Source organism: Danio rerio, chromosome 17 (genome assembly GCF_049306965.1).
Source record: "Danio rerio strain Tuebingen ecotype United States chromosome 17, GRCz12tu, whole genome shotgun sequence".
Lineage (NCBI taxonomy): Eukaryota > Metazoa > Chordata > Actinopteri > Cypriniformes > Danionidae > Danio > Danio rerio.
Window position 1 is genome coordinate 49,449,684 of NC_133192.1, and position 16,238 is coordinate 49,465,921.

The window sequence follows — 16,238 nt, forward strand, 5'->3', positions numbered from 1 at the left end:
ATGACCTTCTAATAAATTAAACCAATACTCAATGAACAAAACAAACATACAAAAACGTTTAACTAACAAACAGTTGCAAACTGTATGACTTATATCCATCTCCTTGTCTAAAATATCTATTCCTCTTAAAAAAATCATGTATCCGGATGGATAAAAATACAATTTGCAACTTTAATAAAACTAACAGAATATTTACAGCATGCATTTTGTCTTTGCTTTAACAAATGTAAATCTAACATCCCATTTAAACTTTCAGTTAAGCAGCAGGTGCAATACGTATCCATGTTCATCTCAATCGAATATACGTGATACATGAATTATGATACATTCAGTGATATTTGATATTTCACGTGACATTTAATGAAAATTGTTGTTAAGAATTTATTCATGAGAACGACGTATTAATATACTAAATAAAAAATGCATCGTGCGCCGTGAAACCCTAACGTAACCCACTAAACCCCAAAGTCATCCAGGAAGTACAGTGTGATACATCAACAACTCAATTTCCCGGCAACCTTTACGCCGAAGCGCCGACATAGTGTCGTAAATCATCCACCCTGCTTTACGGCAGATAATAGGCCAGTGTGGAGTGAATTGAGTAATGGCAGGAACAGACACGAGATAGTCCACGAACTTTGAGTGATTCCTAAATTTATCAGGTACCAGCAGCCGGACGGACGCCTGTCTTCGTCGCCGTTGGCTGAGAGAGGCTGATTCCCACCCCGTTTTTCTGTCAACATAGCAACTGTATGCAGTGGAATGGCTGAAGTGCCGCCTGGGCCTAACGCACTGCCTTCATCCCCGAGCGAGATCACACCGCTGCCCGTGGACGGGTGCACCTTACTGGGTAAAGATGACGGACGGGACATCATCGGCCCCGGCCCGGGACACCAGCACGCCAGCGAGCATAAAACGATAGCCAAATCCAACCAGAACAACGTGCATCCCAACGCAACAGCCGCCCAGTTTCACACAGCCCAGCTGAACGGGGTCCAGTGCAACCACACTCACCTCCAGAATCACGTCCAGCAACACCGGCCGTCAGACAATCAAAACGCCGCTTCCGATCACCACGGCGAACCGGAGGGCGATCACACGGAAAACAACAACTGCACGCGAAATAAAAGATGTAGTGATCTAATATCCCAGAGTCAACCGCCGCCGAACAACGGACTAAACTGCACGGACGGCATGGCGATCACGGAGAGCAGCTCTTGCCGACCAGAGAACGATGTAAGTAGTAGGACTGGTGCGGCGGATGCGGCGACGCTGGTGCTGGACGGGGCTGGATCAGAATCAGGCCCGGGCCCGCAGGCCGCTGGAGTTGAGCAGGCAGCGGCTGACAGCGCTCCGGTTGCGGAGATGTCGAGACTGGCGCTGGAGGAGCACGACGAGTCTATCCGATACGTGAGATACGAGTCCGAGCTCCAGATGCCCGATATCATCCGACTCATAACGAAAGACTTATCTGAGCCCTACTCCATATACACCTATAGGTACTTTATTCACAACTGGCCTCAGCTCTGCTTTCTGGTATGTATCATGACATTCGCTTATTCTTGATGGGACTGAAGAGCTCAGTACTGCTGTACGTTAGCTTTCAAAACCATCTCTGATACAACAACGTGTGAGTTGTGTGTGATGTTGTCATGGTTAACGTTAACAAAAGATTATTTCCTGTTGTTATTACTCTGGTAATTACTATTAATGTTTATATTATTGTAAGTCAAGAAATTAACATGAAACAGAATGTGTTAAAAACACGACATGATCATGTTAGCATCTTAGCCTGACTGGAATGAGCATGACATTACGCTACATTTCACCATGGTTTTTGTCAAAAACAAAACATGACCATTTAGAAATGTAGTCGCAAAACTTACCATTTCATTGTAGGTGATATGTTTGTTTATTTGTTTTTATATGCCCCGTTTGTTAAAGGGATAGTTTACAACAAAATGACAATAATGTTACTGTAATCATTGAAATTATCTATTAAATTCATCTATCTATTAACCGCAAAAGATATTCTGGAGAATGATTGAGGTAAAGTTAGATTTAAATTCGCACATTCATTCATTTAACGGCCCCTATATTGTTTAACTGTGCTACTTTTAATATATTGGTCTGAATTAGCATGCAAGAACATGAAAACAACATTAGCACCATTTAGTTATCTGTGAGCAATGTTGTACTTTAATAGTCATTGGCTATTAATATGATTTCCCTCTTAAAAATTGGCAAATAATACTTTTTTGAAATCACATTATCAAGGTAAATGTCTGAATGTCCGAATATAAAACCAACTTTACCTCTATTGAAGAATGTTGAAAGTTTGTAACCATTGACTTAGTAGTCAATTGATACATGTGTCCACCATTCTTCTCCAATATAACTTATTTTATGTTCAAAAGAACAACAAAAAAAAAACTTTAACTGTTTTGTAACAAGTAAAAGGTTAGAAAATGGTAACAGAATTGTCATTCCTGGGTAAACTCTCCCTTTAAAGTGATATCAAAGTTTAGTTTATGTACATGTTTTACCACATTAGACCCCTTCTCTGATATTTACCTTGTTTTCCTCCTTGATAGATACATTGTCTTTATAAGATATTGTTTTTATGCAAAAAAAAATAATATTTAGAAGGAAAAAGATAATATCAAGTGTTATGTGCATATCACCGTGGTATGACGTTGCACCTGTTAAACAATGCTACTAAGATCATCTGAACATGTATAAATGTATATGATTTATACAAAAAAAAAACATGGATCCAAAGGTTTATCATATAGTGAAGTTTTGATTAATTTCATCTTGTGAAGTCATTTGAATTACTCTTTTAGCAGGGATTTTTCATGTGAAAAATATGCTATCAAAAAGTATTCTGCTGCTGAATGTTAAGTGACAAAATTTAACCTCCATTGACATATCCATTATAGAAGTTTGGTTGTTACTCATTTGATGTATAAAATGCTATTGATTGATTAGTAATTTCCTAACTTTTATAATTTATAAGTGGATGTTAAAGTGTAGAACATGGTATTTCTCAAAAACACAACATGACTATATGTCATCCTTAAAGACCTATTCCTTTCCAGTAGCATCTTTAAAAACTAGTAGTTTTTTTTATTATTATTTTTTTAATGTAACTTGGTCTCTAATCTATGTTGACATGCATCATAATTCTGCACTGACTGGAGTCACTCCAATGATTGTACATGCTCAGTGAGTAGTGGTGCGAGTGCAGGGTGTTGAACTCTTAAGCATTACAGTAACAAGCTAAACTTAAAGGGTTGTACTGTAAATTGTTGACTTCATTTTCTTTCTCCTCAGTTTTTTTTTAAACTTGCTTGCAAATTCCCTGGCTTCTGTGTGAAATATAGTTAATATTCATTTTAGTGGTCTTTAAGGAAATTCACTTTTTTTTTAATAACCTCATTTAACAAGTCCCCTAGAGTTAAACAGTTGAGTTTTATAATTTTTTTTAAATCCATGCAGTCGATCTCTGGGTCTCGAGGGGAAACTTTTAGCTTAGCTTAGCATAGATTATTAAATCAGGTTAGAACATTAGCGTCCTGCTCAAAAATGGCTAGAGTTTCGATAATTGTCCTATTTAAAGCTTGACTCTTCTATAATAACATTGTGTACTAAGATGACTGAAAATAAAAAGTTGCTATTTTTTAGGCCGATATGGCCAGGAACTGTAATGTTATGGTGCAGCGCTTAAAATTTATTTTGAATTGTCTCTCACAAATGTGATATTGATAGAAATATGCTGATTTTTAGCTGCTGTGTGAAATATTGTGGCTGCCTGCACCAGCCATGATATAGCAACAAAGTTCCTTCATTATTACATCTGAATTAAAGTATAGCCAAATTATTAGCCAAATTGGTCTATAAAATAGCAATTTTTCATTTTAGTTAACATTTCATGTTAGTCCTACACAATGTAGCTACAAAAGAGTCAAGCTTTAAATAGGAAAATTATCAAAACTTCTTTTCATTTTTGAGTTAGCTGCAGTCTCATCTGATTCAATGATCTATGCTAAGCTAACTAAGCTAAAAGTGTTCTCGCCAAACCCCAGATCTGTTGAATATATTTTAAAATGGTGTTGAAATGTTGAGTACTTGTTAAAAGAAAAAAAGGGTTTCTTTATTATTTACCTTTGTTTGGTAGTGTGTTGCTTGTGTTCTTGTAATTGTTGTTTTGCACACTAGGGTCAGTTCATTACCATGATTGCTTCATACTGGAATCAGATATTGACCAAATTTAAAAAAATAAGCCAAATAATTTGAAAAAGCCATACAAAAATATAGCTTTTGAGATGTAAATTGAGCACTAAAACTTGTACTATGAAGATAGTATAGATCTAGCAATGAACATAGCAATGTCATAGTATTGGAGTACCAATAATAGGGTAGAATAATAACTCAATATCATGTAATTTAGTCTCACTGTACCATCAAAATGCTATAGTGCATTTTTGTAAGGGTCTTTTTACATTGAACTGGGGTCATAACTTTATAACAAAAACATTTATTTGTTCTATAGAAGCCATAGGATCAAACCACGTTAATGTGGTGTAGTCCAGTGGTTCCCAACCTTTTGCCTGAGACCTCCTTTTTCCCTGGAAAATATTGTAAGGCCCCCCTCCACATTTAATGATATCATCACTTATATAAGCTTGTAGTAATGATGACAAAAATCTTTTCAAACAAACAGTATGTTTATTACTATATATAGACATGTTTATGCACAAATAATAGCCAGCAATAATAGCGTAAGCCTTTGGCCTTTAAATTTGCCCTATTTCAAATTCAATAACCAAAAAAAAAATCAGTATTCACACTAGTGTATAAAGGAAAAAAAATTTTATAGGCAAGTTTAATATTTGCGTGTTATTTTTTATGCTCTATCGATTAGTGTGGGGATTGCTGTGAGGCGGATCAGTGAGACTGTGTTTTTTGCGGTGGACGAATTACAAAATTGTTCATTTTTGGTGAGCTAGGGCAGTGGTCCTCAACTTTCAACGCTTGACAATTTTACCACGGGGAGGAGGGGGGATGTTTCTGTGTTTCGTAGGTTGTAGGTTGCTAGGCGATCATCAACCGTTTTCTCAGAGGATGTCAAGCTGACAAAACATTGCTGACATTCTGATACAAGTTTTATTTATGGAGAAAATTACAAAGCACTGCAGTGTTTGTGTGTTCTGTGTTTGTCTGGGATAATTAGTCTTACCGAAATGTGAATATTCCATACTAGCTAAAGCTGATCGGTCAATTCTTGTCACGTGACGTGGGATTCATTGGCGTGAACGCATAACGCCGCTGGTGCACACAAGCCGCGCACCTCCGAAATACGCGATATGAGAACGACCCCTAAAATGCTGCCGTCATTTGCGATCTCCATCAGTTGATCTTACCGCAGAGCCATGGTGGATTCACCTGATTTGTTGACAAATGGGTTGCGAATCCATTCCTTGCCAATTCACAGGTTCTTCACTGGGCCTTTTCCCCTTAGCAAAGAAACTTTCCGTAGACATCTGTTTCTTACTTATTTTGCTGCTTGGGGGTAAATTTGGGTGATAAAGTGACCGAGATGTAAGTGAGAGAATACTGTAATTTTTCAAAATAAAATGCTTTTTTTTTTTTAAATAAAAGATCGTTCAGACTCAGAAAATAAATAAAACCGAAATAATTAATGATTTGTTGTGCGGCCCTGTACCAATTGATCCAGGGACCAGTGATTGAGGACTAGGGCATAAAATGAACTAAGACAACATGATCGTTATTCTAATTGTCTACTGCTAAGTAATTTTTTAAACATGACCACAGACCTCGCTGAGGCAACCTTGTGGGCCGGGACCCCCTGTTGGGAACTGCTGGTGTAGTCCATACGAAGCTATATTAAAAAACACAGTTTAGCTATGGTTTCCAAAACTGTGGTACATTCAAAGTCATTAAAGCATATTAATAGCTTTATGAACACAAGGCGGTGTTACTCTCACAAATTTAACCTAATAATAAAGATATTTGTCATTGTTTTGGTCCTGTTTCACTGCACAGAAGAGTAATTGCAGTCTGGATGACTCTTTCTTTCTGATGTGTCACAGGCAATGGTTGAGAAGGACTGTGTTGGTGCCATCGTGTGTAAACTAGACATGCATAAGAAGATGTTTCGTCGCGGGTACATTGCCATGCTTGCAGTGGACTCCAAATTCCGCAGGAAAGGCATCGGTAAGTACTGTGGTAGTGCGGTAACGCTCACCTCAGAATGGCAACAGAAACAGATCTTTTTATAGGACACGCATCTGCTTCAGTGTCGGCTCACATTTAGTGTCTTTGAATCTTGTGAACTGCTATGAATTCAGTGTGTCAAAGAAGCCACATATTTCCTCGTGCTCTCCATTCATATTTTATTTTACTTGTTGAACGGGTTTATAATTATTACAAAAGTGTTTCGAATGTGTAAAAGCTGTATTTTTTTTCATTGTTAGGCACCAACCTTGTGAAAAAGGCCATTTATGCTATGGTGGAGGGGGACTGTGATGAGGTGAGAGATTAATATTTTTAAAATGTCATGCTCTGGGTGTGTTTGGAATGAAATACTACTACATACTTAACATTAAACATTAGAGGCAGACGCATGGATTCTCCCGGGTGAGATTGAAGATAGTTTTGTCTAAATATTATTAGTAATCAAATTATTATTAATATATAACTGTAAAATTGTTTTGAGTAATTAAATGTAATAAATTTAAATGTAATTTTTAAAAATGTTATGATGATTTGAACTCAACTATAAATACCTAAGGAAACAATTATTTTATTTTATTTCTTTTTTTGGGAAAAATAAAGTAATCTTCAAAATATGAGGGATTTTTTTTTCGTCGTGACTTAACCACAACACTAGTAGATTAGTGTTTTACAAAATAACCCCAAATCCCTTTGTAGAAAAGACAGTGATGGAAATTCAAAAGCAGTAAAAATTGTAGCAAGAAGAAAGATTTCCATTTATATAAAAATATACAGTAGGAAGTATAAAGGCCCTTGCTTTGAATGACTTCACTGTGGTCACAGGACATCCCAAGTTTCTTTGCTTAAATCATCATCCACACTCTTCCAAAGCTTTGTGTGACTAGTGTTTTTTTTTTTTTGTAGCCATAACATTGTCACTAATGATTTTCCAGATATTTTCAATCAGGTTTAGCTCAGGTCTTTGGGTTGGCCATTTCATTATTTAAATATTTTAGCTTCAGATATCTTTTTAGCCATTTTGCTGTCTTATGGGGCTAATTGTCCTCCATGAAAATTGTTTATTGGGTGAAGAAAACTGCAAGCTGCAAAAAGAGCTTCTGATTTACATTTACAGTTCTGATTAACTCCCCGTCATCACTAAAGTTAACTTTTGAGTAGTACTCTGTCCAAATAACATGCTCCTCAGCGAATGTTAATCTAGTCTATAGATTTATTTCTGCTAATGAATATTTGGTCACTACAGGGTAAACTTTCAGTTCAATTTTTTTTAAATGTCGAGAACGGATCCTTTACCCTGTTCAGAGCTGAACAGTTAAGCAGTTCCCGCTGCAGTGTTGTTGGTATAGTTATTTCCCTCTTTTATACTGTAAATATAAAAACACCATAAATGTATGTAACTTATATAAAATATTGTTAAGAATTGCCATTTTGCCCCTGTTAGAATAACTTACATTATTGTCTAACTTTAAACTTTTCACAAATTATAAATTAATTTTCATTTATAAAAACATTTCCTGAAAAAATAAATGGATAAGTAAATAAAAAAAAGAATAAATGATGCAATCCAGCTGTACCCCGAAGTAGTTGAAATAATTTTCCTGTTATTTTAAAAGTTTTTTTTCGATTGTACCACCTATCAATTGAAGCATATAAACATACTAAATATTGTTTTTGTCACATACAATCATAATAAAAAATTATTCTTTGTGTTTTTTAATTATTTAATTATTTCTTTCTTTTTATTACCCCAATATCATATTCCTCGTTCATAAGCCTCGTTCAGATTGCGTTACCCTGCTCCACTGCGCCACTGCGTTGCCCTGATTTTTTATTCCCACTGTCCACCATAATTTCTGTTACATGGGGAGCATCGACCAATAGATGTACAGAATCTCTTCCCCTTTACACAGCTTTTAAAATGGCAAAAAGAAAGAGAGAGGACTGTGCTGCTCTGAAATGGAAGATTAGTGGAGTTAATGCAACAGTATGCTTGTTAGGGGTGTCAAAATTAATCGTTTCTTTGGTGCACCGCGATGCAGACGCGGACAATTCGGTATCGGTTTAGTAATAATCATAACCAGTTATTACTGACGTCATTTACCTTATATGCGCTCTGTCGCGAGGGAGGCGATCGCTAGTATTTACAACGCTCTAACTACTTAAAACTTATAAACTGTGCACAATTACACTGTGTGTGTTTGCTGGATCAGTCTTTCACTGACATATACAACAAAAGAGATCACTGAGATTGAGAGAATGAAAGTACTCCATTTTTCTCTCTCTCTCTCTCTCTCTCTCTCTCTCTTTCTTTCTCTCGCTCTCGCTCATATACACACACACACACAGTGGCCCATTTGACCTGCTGGCGTGGCTTTTCTTCTCCTCTCGGCTGTTTTACAGCGTTACTTTTGGATAAAGAAACGAGCGCATGTCTGCTGAGTTTTCTCCAACGTGTCTATCATACATCAGCTGTGAGATCGCCGCTGTCGCCTGCCGCTTATCAGTGTCACTCATCTGTGAAGAGCGCAGCGCGCAAGAGCCAATCGCAACCGTTTTTGTTGAGGGTGTGACCAATCAAAGAGGTGTAAGAGAACTAGACAAGAATCAGAAATTGAGCTGGATATTTATATTTGTTTATATTATTTGCTAAATGCTCGTTTTGTTTAAAGTTACAGTTTATATATCTGACTGTTTGTATTAAATGACAAAATTGTATTACAAATAATATATAAATATAAATATATCCATACATTTTAATACAAGATCTGCTGCTGTGAAGAAAATATAAAACTGTGTATGAAAAGCACCGTCAATGCACCGTGATGCACTGAAATATCGAATTGAACCGAATTGATGGCATGATAATCGTAACTGAACCAAGAGACTAGTGTAGGTTCACACCTCTAATGCTTGTATGAGTATCATAATTGATCTACCATGGCAGAATAAAAAAAAATTATGTTGGTGATCGATAGTCAAGGTATTTCTGCTGCGTTCAAATATTTCCTAAACAATGTTTAACAGAGCATAATATTTTTACTAAATACATTTTAAACAAAAAATGGGGGTGAAATTATTCAGGAGGGCTTATAATTCTGACTTGCTGTTTGCTACGGTGGCCGGGAAGTGCAAAACAACATTACAAAGTGTGAAACACTTTTACAAAACCCGAGATAAATTTACATTTTGAAAAACATTTTTACCTATCATCAGACACAATTACAAAAAAAAAAACAATTTTACCAAAGGTAAAACAAATGTACATTTTTGAAAAAAATTAACAAGACGCAAAACACTTTTACAGTCCTGAAACACATTTACAATTACAGACTCCTTATGGAAAGGGAATGTACCAAACACCAGAAGTGACGTGGAATGTACCACACCGGGAGTGACGCGGGGGAAAATTGTTATTGTTGGTGAGAGTGGTAAATTTGTGCTGTGGTTTACATGGCGTAAACAAAGTTTATGTTGACCGAACATGGACAGCGGTCGAGGGTTGTTTTGCCAGTTTTTTAGGCAAACACATGAGCAGCTTAACACAGTTTTGCTTTTTGTGTGGTCGGTGTTTGGAGTTTATAAAGGACACGAGCAGACGGAAACACCAGACATACTGCAGCAATGTGTTTAATATTTTAACGAGGGCCTCTCGTACTCTGTAATCGTGGACATGATGTCAATTCTACACGGCGTAAACATCATCTTGAGGACTCTTAACAGTAAACTGAATAAAGCCGGTGTTACGGTTTAACTAGTGTCTGTGTTAACTGATGCCCCTTTCCAGATGTAAACTATTAACGTTTACTGATTGGCAGATTCGTCACTGTTTCATAGCAACTAAACATGCACATACCGAATAAAGATTCTTATTACTTGGTGTCAGTGTAAACATTATTGATTTTAATATCTGTGCAGCAGAACAGTATAAACCAAAATTAATGTAAAGAAATAATTTTAATTGACATGTCATCAACGGGATTCGAACCCAAGTCAAAAGGTTCTGCACAAGTATCAACCGTCCCATCTAACTGAGCTACTCGGGTCTACACATTAGGATAGGTTTTGATATCTTTATCAGTCAACATGTGCCGTGCTTTGATGGTTTCCATGTGCTTGCGTTTACATGTTTCTACATACTGTCACACTGATATTTTCTCAGAATAACTCTAATATGTTTTAATCGCAGTTGGTCAAACCATGATTTTTATAGTTGTAGACTTGTGGAAACCTGTGTCTACAAAGTCACACACGAGCTGATGTTTTCCGGTGTGTGGGGTACATTCCGGGTCACTCCCGGTGCAGTGTGTGGTACATTCCACATCACTTCCAGTGTGTGGTACATTCCCTTTCCGTAAGGAGTCTGTAATTGTAAATGTGTTTCAGGACTGTAAGTGTTTTGCGTCTTGTTAATTTTTTTCAAAAATGTAAATTTGTTTTAATCTTTGGTAAAATAGTTTTTCCTATGTAATTGTGTCTGATGATAGGTAAAAATGTTTTTCAAAATTTAAATTGGTCTCGAGCTTTGTAAAAGTGTTTCACACTTTGTAATGTTGTTTTGCACTTCCCAGCCACTGTAATTTGCAGCTTTTTGATGATAGAATGCGCATCATAGATATCACATGATGATTGATTGTTAAGCAACATCCACACGCAAATGTGGTGTCCACGACACATCAAGAGTTTATTTGAACAAAATCTCACACACACACTGTTTTAACTGACAATAAAAATTGTGTAATTTGAGAGGCGCTTTAAGCCATGACCTGCATTGTCCGGTGTTAGCTTCATTTAAAAACAAAGCAAGCGATATGTGATAATTTGCCATTCCAAATATGTTGTATACCCCCCCCTCTTAGATTGTATTACAAAAACTAGACTATGCATGCACAATGACCATATTTCTTTGTTTTCATCCTCAGGTTGTGCTAGAAACGGAAATCACCAACAAATCAGCCCTGAAACTCTACGAGAACCTGGGCTTTGTCAGGGACAAGCGGCTGTTTAGATATTATTTAAACGGAGTGGACGCACTTCGACTCAAACTCTGGCTTCGCTAAATCAAACTTCGGGGTCCCTCAACTCTTTCTTCATCCCTCTGGCCTCCTCCACCTCCCCCCAGCCCTCCGGCCTCAGATCACCCGACTTCCCATCCATAGAAAGATACTCGACCTATGCTGAGCCACAAAGGGGAAGCTCTGAGGGAAAAATTCAACCAATCATAATAAAGTGTTTTAAGAACTTTTTTGTGTGAAAGAAAGAAAGGTCATTGCAAAAAAGAAAATAATATACAAAGTCGGCTACTAATAGGACTTTGACACCCAAAAGGAAAATGTGCTGACGTCTCTGCTCAGGTGTCAATAGCCGGACTTTAAGAACTCTGTGTATTTGTGTCGGGGAGTGGAGACGGGTGGAACGAATGTGTCAACGGCATCGGCGATACGAATCAAGCCGAAAGCTAACAATGCGCCACACCTCTGTTGTTTATTTTTATTTTTTACTTCAAATGCAATCACAACCCGAAGGATGGAAATGTCTTTAAACCAACTCGAAACTACTCAAATCATTTTTTTGTTTTTCTAAAAGAGGGTGCACGGGAGCATCGCAGGTTGCGATTGTGTTGGAGCCTGCTGCTTTGCGTTGTTTTTTTTTTGTGCGTACGGGGGTCTGTGGTTTATTTTACGTGTTTCTTTTATGTTTTTTTTTTTTTGTTTTTTTTTGGAAAACACTGAGCAGAGCTTTTGTCGGCTTAGAAGTTTGAGCTATGACAAACTAACATACAGAAACACTTTAACATGGATGCTGCAAAAATGGGGCAGATGGGCATCTCTGCTCTTTTAAGCTGGTTATATTAGTTCACATTTTACCATATTGGTTTATGTGGCTTGTGATTCTGACACGAATATCATCTCACTGAACAAGATGACTTCTCTGTGAGTGTTTTGTACAATTAGATTGAGAATTATTTACTAAATGGGTCTAAAAGGAGAGTATTCTAATTTTTTTATGACTGTCTTCTTCATAGAGTCCCCCCCCCCCCCCCCCCCCCCCCTTCCATATTTGGATATTCAAAAAAGACGCACTTCTCATTTTTGCACTGATTAGAAAGGGAGTTTGTACTCTGTATAATTCCCATATCCGCCACTGCCTTTGTGGACCAGTAGGGTGCAGAATACAGATTTCACCAGCCCAGTCGTTCCATTGGACTCATGCAAATAGTTGCTTTAAAGTCACGAAACGGATCGGTTATATGCAAGACGACATTGTTTAGAGGTGTTTTAAAATTTAACGATGAAATTTCCGAAGGTTAGTGCTTTTATCGGTTTGTGTTTAACAGTAGTGTGCTGTGACGGCCTGTACCATCATCACCCATGTTGTATGTGTTTCTATCATTGCCAATAGACCCCATTTTGCTTTGCTGCTGGCTCATGAGCTGTTGTCGGAAAAAAAAGTGTTTTGTTTTTTAAGTTTGAAGTGGGAAACAAGTTTTTTTGATTTGCTAATTGTACATATGGAGGTTTGATTTGTTGTTTTGGATTGTCAGTGGAAAAGTTCCCTATAGAGCTGCTGCTGCTCAATTGTTGAGAAGACGAATAAGTTGCTTTATAAATTTGCGCTGAAATACACTGATATTGCTGATTGATTTATGGGACGAGGAATTTTTGCCTTTTTTTTCAATTTGAAGCCCAAATTGTAGTCCATCTCCAGGAAATGTAATGGTCCCATCAGTCCCCTTTGATGCATCAAACCGTGTGCTGTCTCTCAGTTAGGCTCAGGTGTTTCGTTACTTTTCAATTCTTATTTCAATTGTCAGGGGCTCTTTTCAAGGATCTGGTGATTATTAATTGGCAACTTGTCTTTGTAAGAATTGGATTCTTTTTGATTTGCAAGTTAGGCAATTTTCAAAAGAAAATCCGAGAGCCCTTGAGTGGTTTTCTTCCCAATGGACCATCAAAGTCAGCTTTTAGATTGCAAATGTAAATTTATTTGGAGACATTGGATAGCTTACATTAACATCCATTTATTCACCCTTATGCTGTTCCAAACCTGCGCATTTCTCTGGAACACAGAAGATATTTATGTTTTGTTTCTATGTGAGTTTAAAACAGCATTGACTTTAAATTGACCATTGTATGGACAACATTTTTTCTTTGTGCGCTAGTTATGCTAAACAAACAAAAATAAAGAACAAATGTTTGGAATGATATAAGGGTACAAAAGTTCTCTAGCATTAAAATAAAATTCAGATCTTGTAAGAACTTGGATGTATTGGATTTCCAGCTCTCAGTGCCATTCTATGCTGCACATATTTTCATATCGAATATTGTTTAAAATTGTGGTTGGCACGATGATGTTTTTTGCACTGCCTATATCTGACTTTTGTGGTTTATTACTGTAAGCTCTCCATTAAACATTATGGCCTTAAACAGCTTTAGACGGAACAGCTGGCAGGTTCTAGCTGGTAGGATCACATGTTCAGATGATGTGGACACTAATCTGACCAGCTTCTGTTTTGGGGAATCATTCAGTGATGGGACTAATTTTGACTCTGCACTTGTGGCTAATTCTCACCCCTCTGAATGGTGGTGTTTATGTTGTAGTTAGTGTTGCTCTTGTACTTTCAGCTGATGATTCGGACGAGCGAGAATTGCACCTCAAAACATGGACACATTTTGTCGGGGAAAGAGCGACCGTTTGCATGTTGATGAAAAATCTCCAACCTTCTTTCTCCCACTTTCAACCCTGACAAAATGTCTTGCAAAAAGTTTCTTTGTTTTCAAGTGAACAACAGACCTGGTTTAAAAATTATAAATAAATTATTTGATTTTTAATCAAATGTCGTAGCTTGTTTTTTCCTTCCTTCTGAAAGGAGCACTATAAATTTCAGATTAATGATGTGGTTGCTTCATATTTCTCGGACAGTGTTGCCAACTTAGCAACTTTTCAGACCCTCCCTAGCGACAAATTTTCAAAAAGCGAGTAGCGACAAATCTAGCATTTTTTGTGTGTTCCTTTAGATTTTTATAGACTGTCATATGTCCAGACTGTACCATCCGTCCCTGCTCTTCTCAACAAGCTGCGGGTAATGCCGCCGGCCCCTCCCCCGCCTCAGCGCACTGACAGGCGGCCCAGTCCTAGCAGCAGCAGCCTTTCCTACCTGCAGCCTGACGGCAGATCACCCTCTGTGTACCAACGGCAAATTTTTTAGCACCGGCAGTGTGAAGTTATTTCCCTTGTACAGTCAAACAGATCTGATTTAATCTGAAAAATCTGATTAATCTGAAATTTCGTTTATCCTTTTTTTTTGTTCACAATCACAAATATTTTAGTTTCAGTTTCGGGATTGTCTATTACGTCTGAGAGATTATGCTGCAAATTCACTACACATGTATTATGATATACTGTATTCAAACAGCAATACATTTAGTTAAATTGTCATGCTTACATAAAGCGTAGTGCAAATATAAATACTCAACACATTCTCACGGCAATTCGTAACTTTTTTTCATTTATTGGCTAATTCGTATGAATTCATACGATCTAATTCGTACAATTTAGTACGATTTGCTTATCCCCCAATGACGGGTGGGGTCAGGTGCCACGCCTCCTTTTTAAAATCGTACCATTTCGTACGACTGAACTCGTACGAATTAGCCACTAAACTGGCAAAACGTAAAATACTTACGTTTTCTCGTGAGATCAGGCTGAAATACCCCTTTATTAACCTTAGGCTGTTAAACAAACAGAAACGGTAGAACGTGATGATGTCAGTAATATACTGGCTAAGCTTAGCGCCTTTTCATTGAAAATTGTTGGCAACAGTGTTCTTGGATGTCATTATTCAGTCCATTTCCAGCTTCTGGATTAAGGGTTAGTTTACAGAAATATTTAATTGAGTAATTAATTGAACTAATTAAATGAATTGCTTATCCTCATGTCATTCCACACCTCTCGAGACCCCTTCATTCAAAGTGCAGGAAGATAGCAGGGCAAAAAATGGACCATATGCCTTTAGTGCAGAGGTTCTCAATCCTATTTCTGGAGGTCTACCTTCTTGCAGACTTTAGCTGTTAAGATTAAGTTAAGTTATACTTCTGCGTCGAGTGATTGGCGTGATCCTTGAGTGTAGTAGTCCATTTATACTTCTGCACGCTGTTTGTGTTGCTCTGCAATAACACTTCCAAAACACTAGCTAGCAGTGAGGTTTTAATGTTCCTCTGTGTCAAGTTTCTTCGTAGGTATTTTGTTTGTTCTGAATGAAGTGCTTCTACAAGTAGCTCAAACTCGCTCATTCAGAGGCGGGAACTGGCGGACGTGCAACTTTAATCCTAATGTAAACACAAAACAAAAGTTTCCATCTGGAGCTCCTTCATGTGACTCGACACTTGTAAACAATCGCTCCATCGAGTTCTCTCAGCATCGCCAACGCTCGTCACCACTACCAAGCCGACCAATCAGAGAGCTTGCTCTTTGCATTGTTGCAACGTGTAGTAAATTTTTTTAAGCAGTGCGTGTCAGCCACGGCAAGGGCTATGTGACTATGCACAGTAGTGATGCGCAGATGGTGGTTATATCTGCGGGCGCTGCGGATAATCCGCAGGTCGGGTGGGTCAGGTAATAAAAAAATACATTATGATTAATTGCGGGTTGGTTGTGGGTGGATTTAGCGGGACATGGCAGTGGACCAGCAAAAAAAAGCAGAGTGGGCTTTGCAGAATGGGAAGATGAGGTGCCCGAATTAATGAATGAAGTGCAAGAGTAGCCTACTGTTCAAAGTTTCAGTTAGAGGAGTCATGAGAGGAAAATCTGCTATCGTTCTGGGAGAAACAAGATTGTTTATTTCCACAACTGCAGCGCCTTGCGAGGAGAATCTTGTTCATTCCTAAAAGTGGTGCGAGCAAACACCCATTCAGTGTAGCAGCCCGCGTTTTGGAGGCAAGGTAGACTTGCCAGAATCCAGGCACAAGAGATGCTATTCT

General features: G+C 37.8%; 1 protein-coding gene across 2 annotated transcripts; it reads left to right on the forward strand.

The window, feature by feature from the left end:
- The first annotated feature begins 569 nt into the window (after positions 1 to 569).
- Positions 570 to 14,086, forward strand: naa30 (N-alpha-acetyltransferase 30, NatC catalytic subunit). Of its 2 annotated transcripts, NM_001136249.2 has the most exons (4): positions 570 to 1,536; positions 6,117 to 6,240; positions 6,501 to 6,556; positions 11,181 to 14,086. In NM_001136249.2, exons 1-4 carry the CDS (start codon positions 763 to 765, stop codon positions 11,316 to 11,318), a joined length of 1,092 nt encoding a protein of 363 aa, NP_001129721.2. In that variant the 5' UTR covers positions 570 to 762; the 3' UTR covers positions 11,319 to 14,086. The 2 variants fall into 2 exon arrangements, 1 of the variants encoding a protein (NP_001129721.2); XR_012392616.1 differs by lacking the exons at positions 6,117 to 6,240; positions 6,501 to 6,556; positions 11,181 to 14,086 and adding an exon at positions 3,966 to 4,866 and having other exon boundaries at positions 585 to 1,728.
- The last annotated feature ends 2,152 nt before the right edge of the window (positions 14,087 to 16,238 follow it).

Coding starts and splice junctions, on each gene's coding strand:
- naa30 (NM_001136249.2), top strand. CDS start 763: ATGGCTGAAGTGCCGCCTGGGCCTAACGCACTGCCTTCATCCCCGAGC. Junction 6,241..6,500: donor ATTCCGCAGGAAAGGCATCG/GTAAGTACTGTG, acceptor TTTCATTGTTAG/GCACCAACCTTGTGAAAAAG. Junction 6,557..11,180: donor TGGAGGGGGACTGTGATGAG/GTGAGAGATTAA, acceptor TTTCATCCTCAG/GTTGTGCTAGAAACGGAAAT.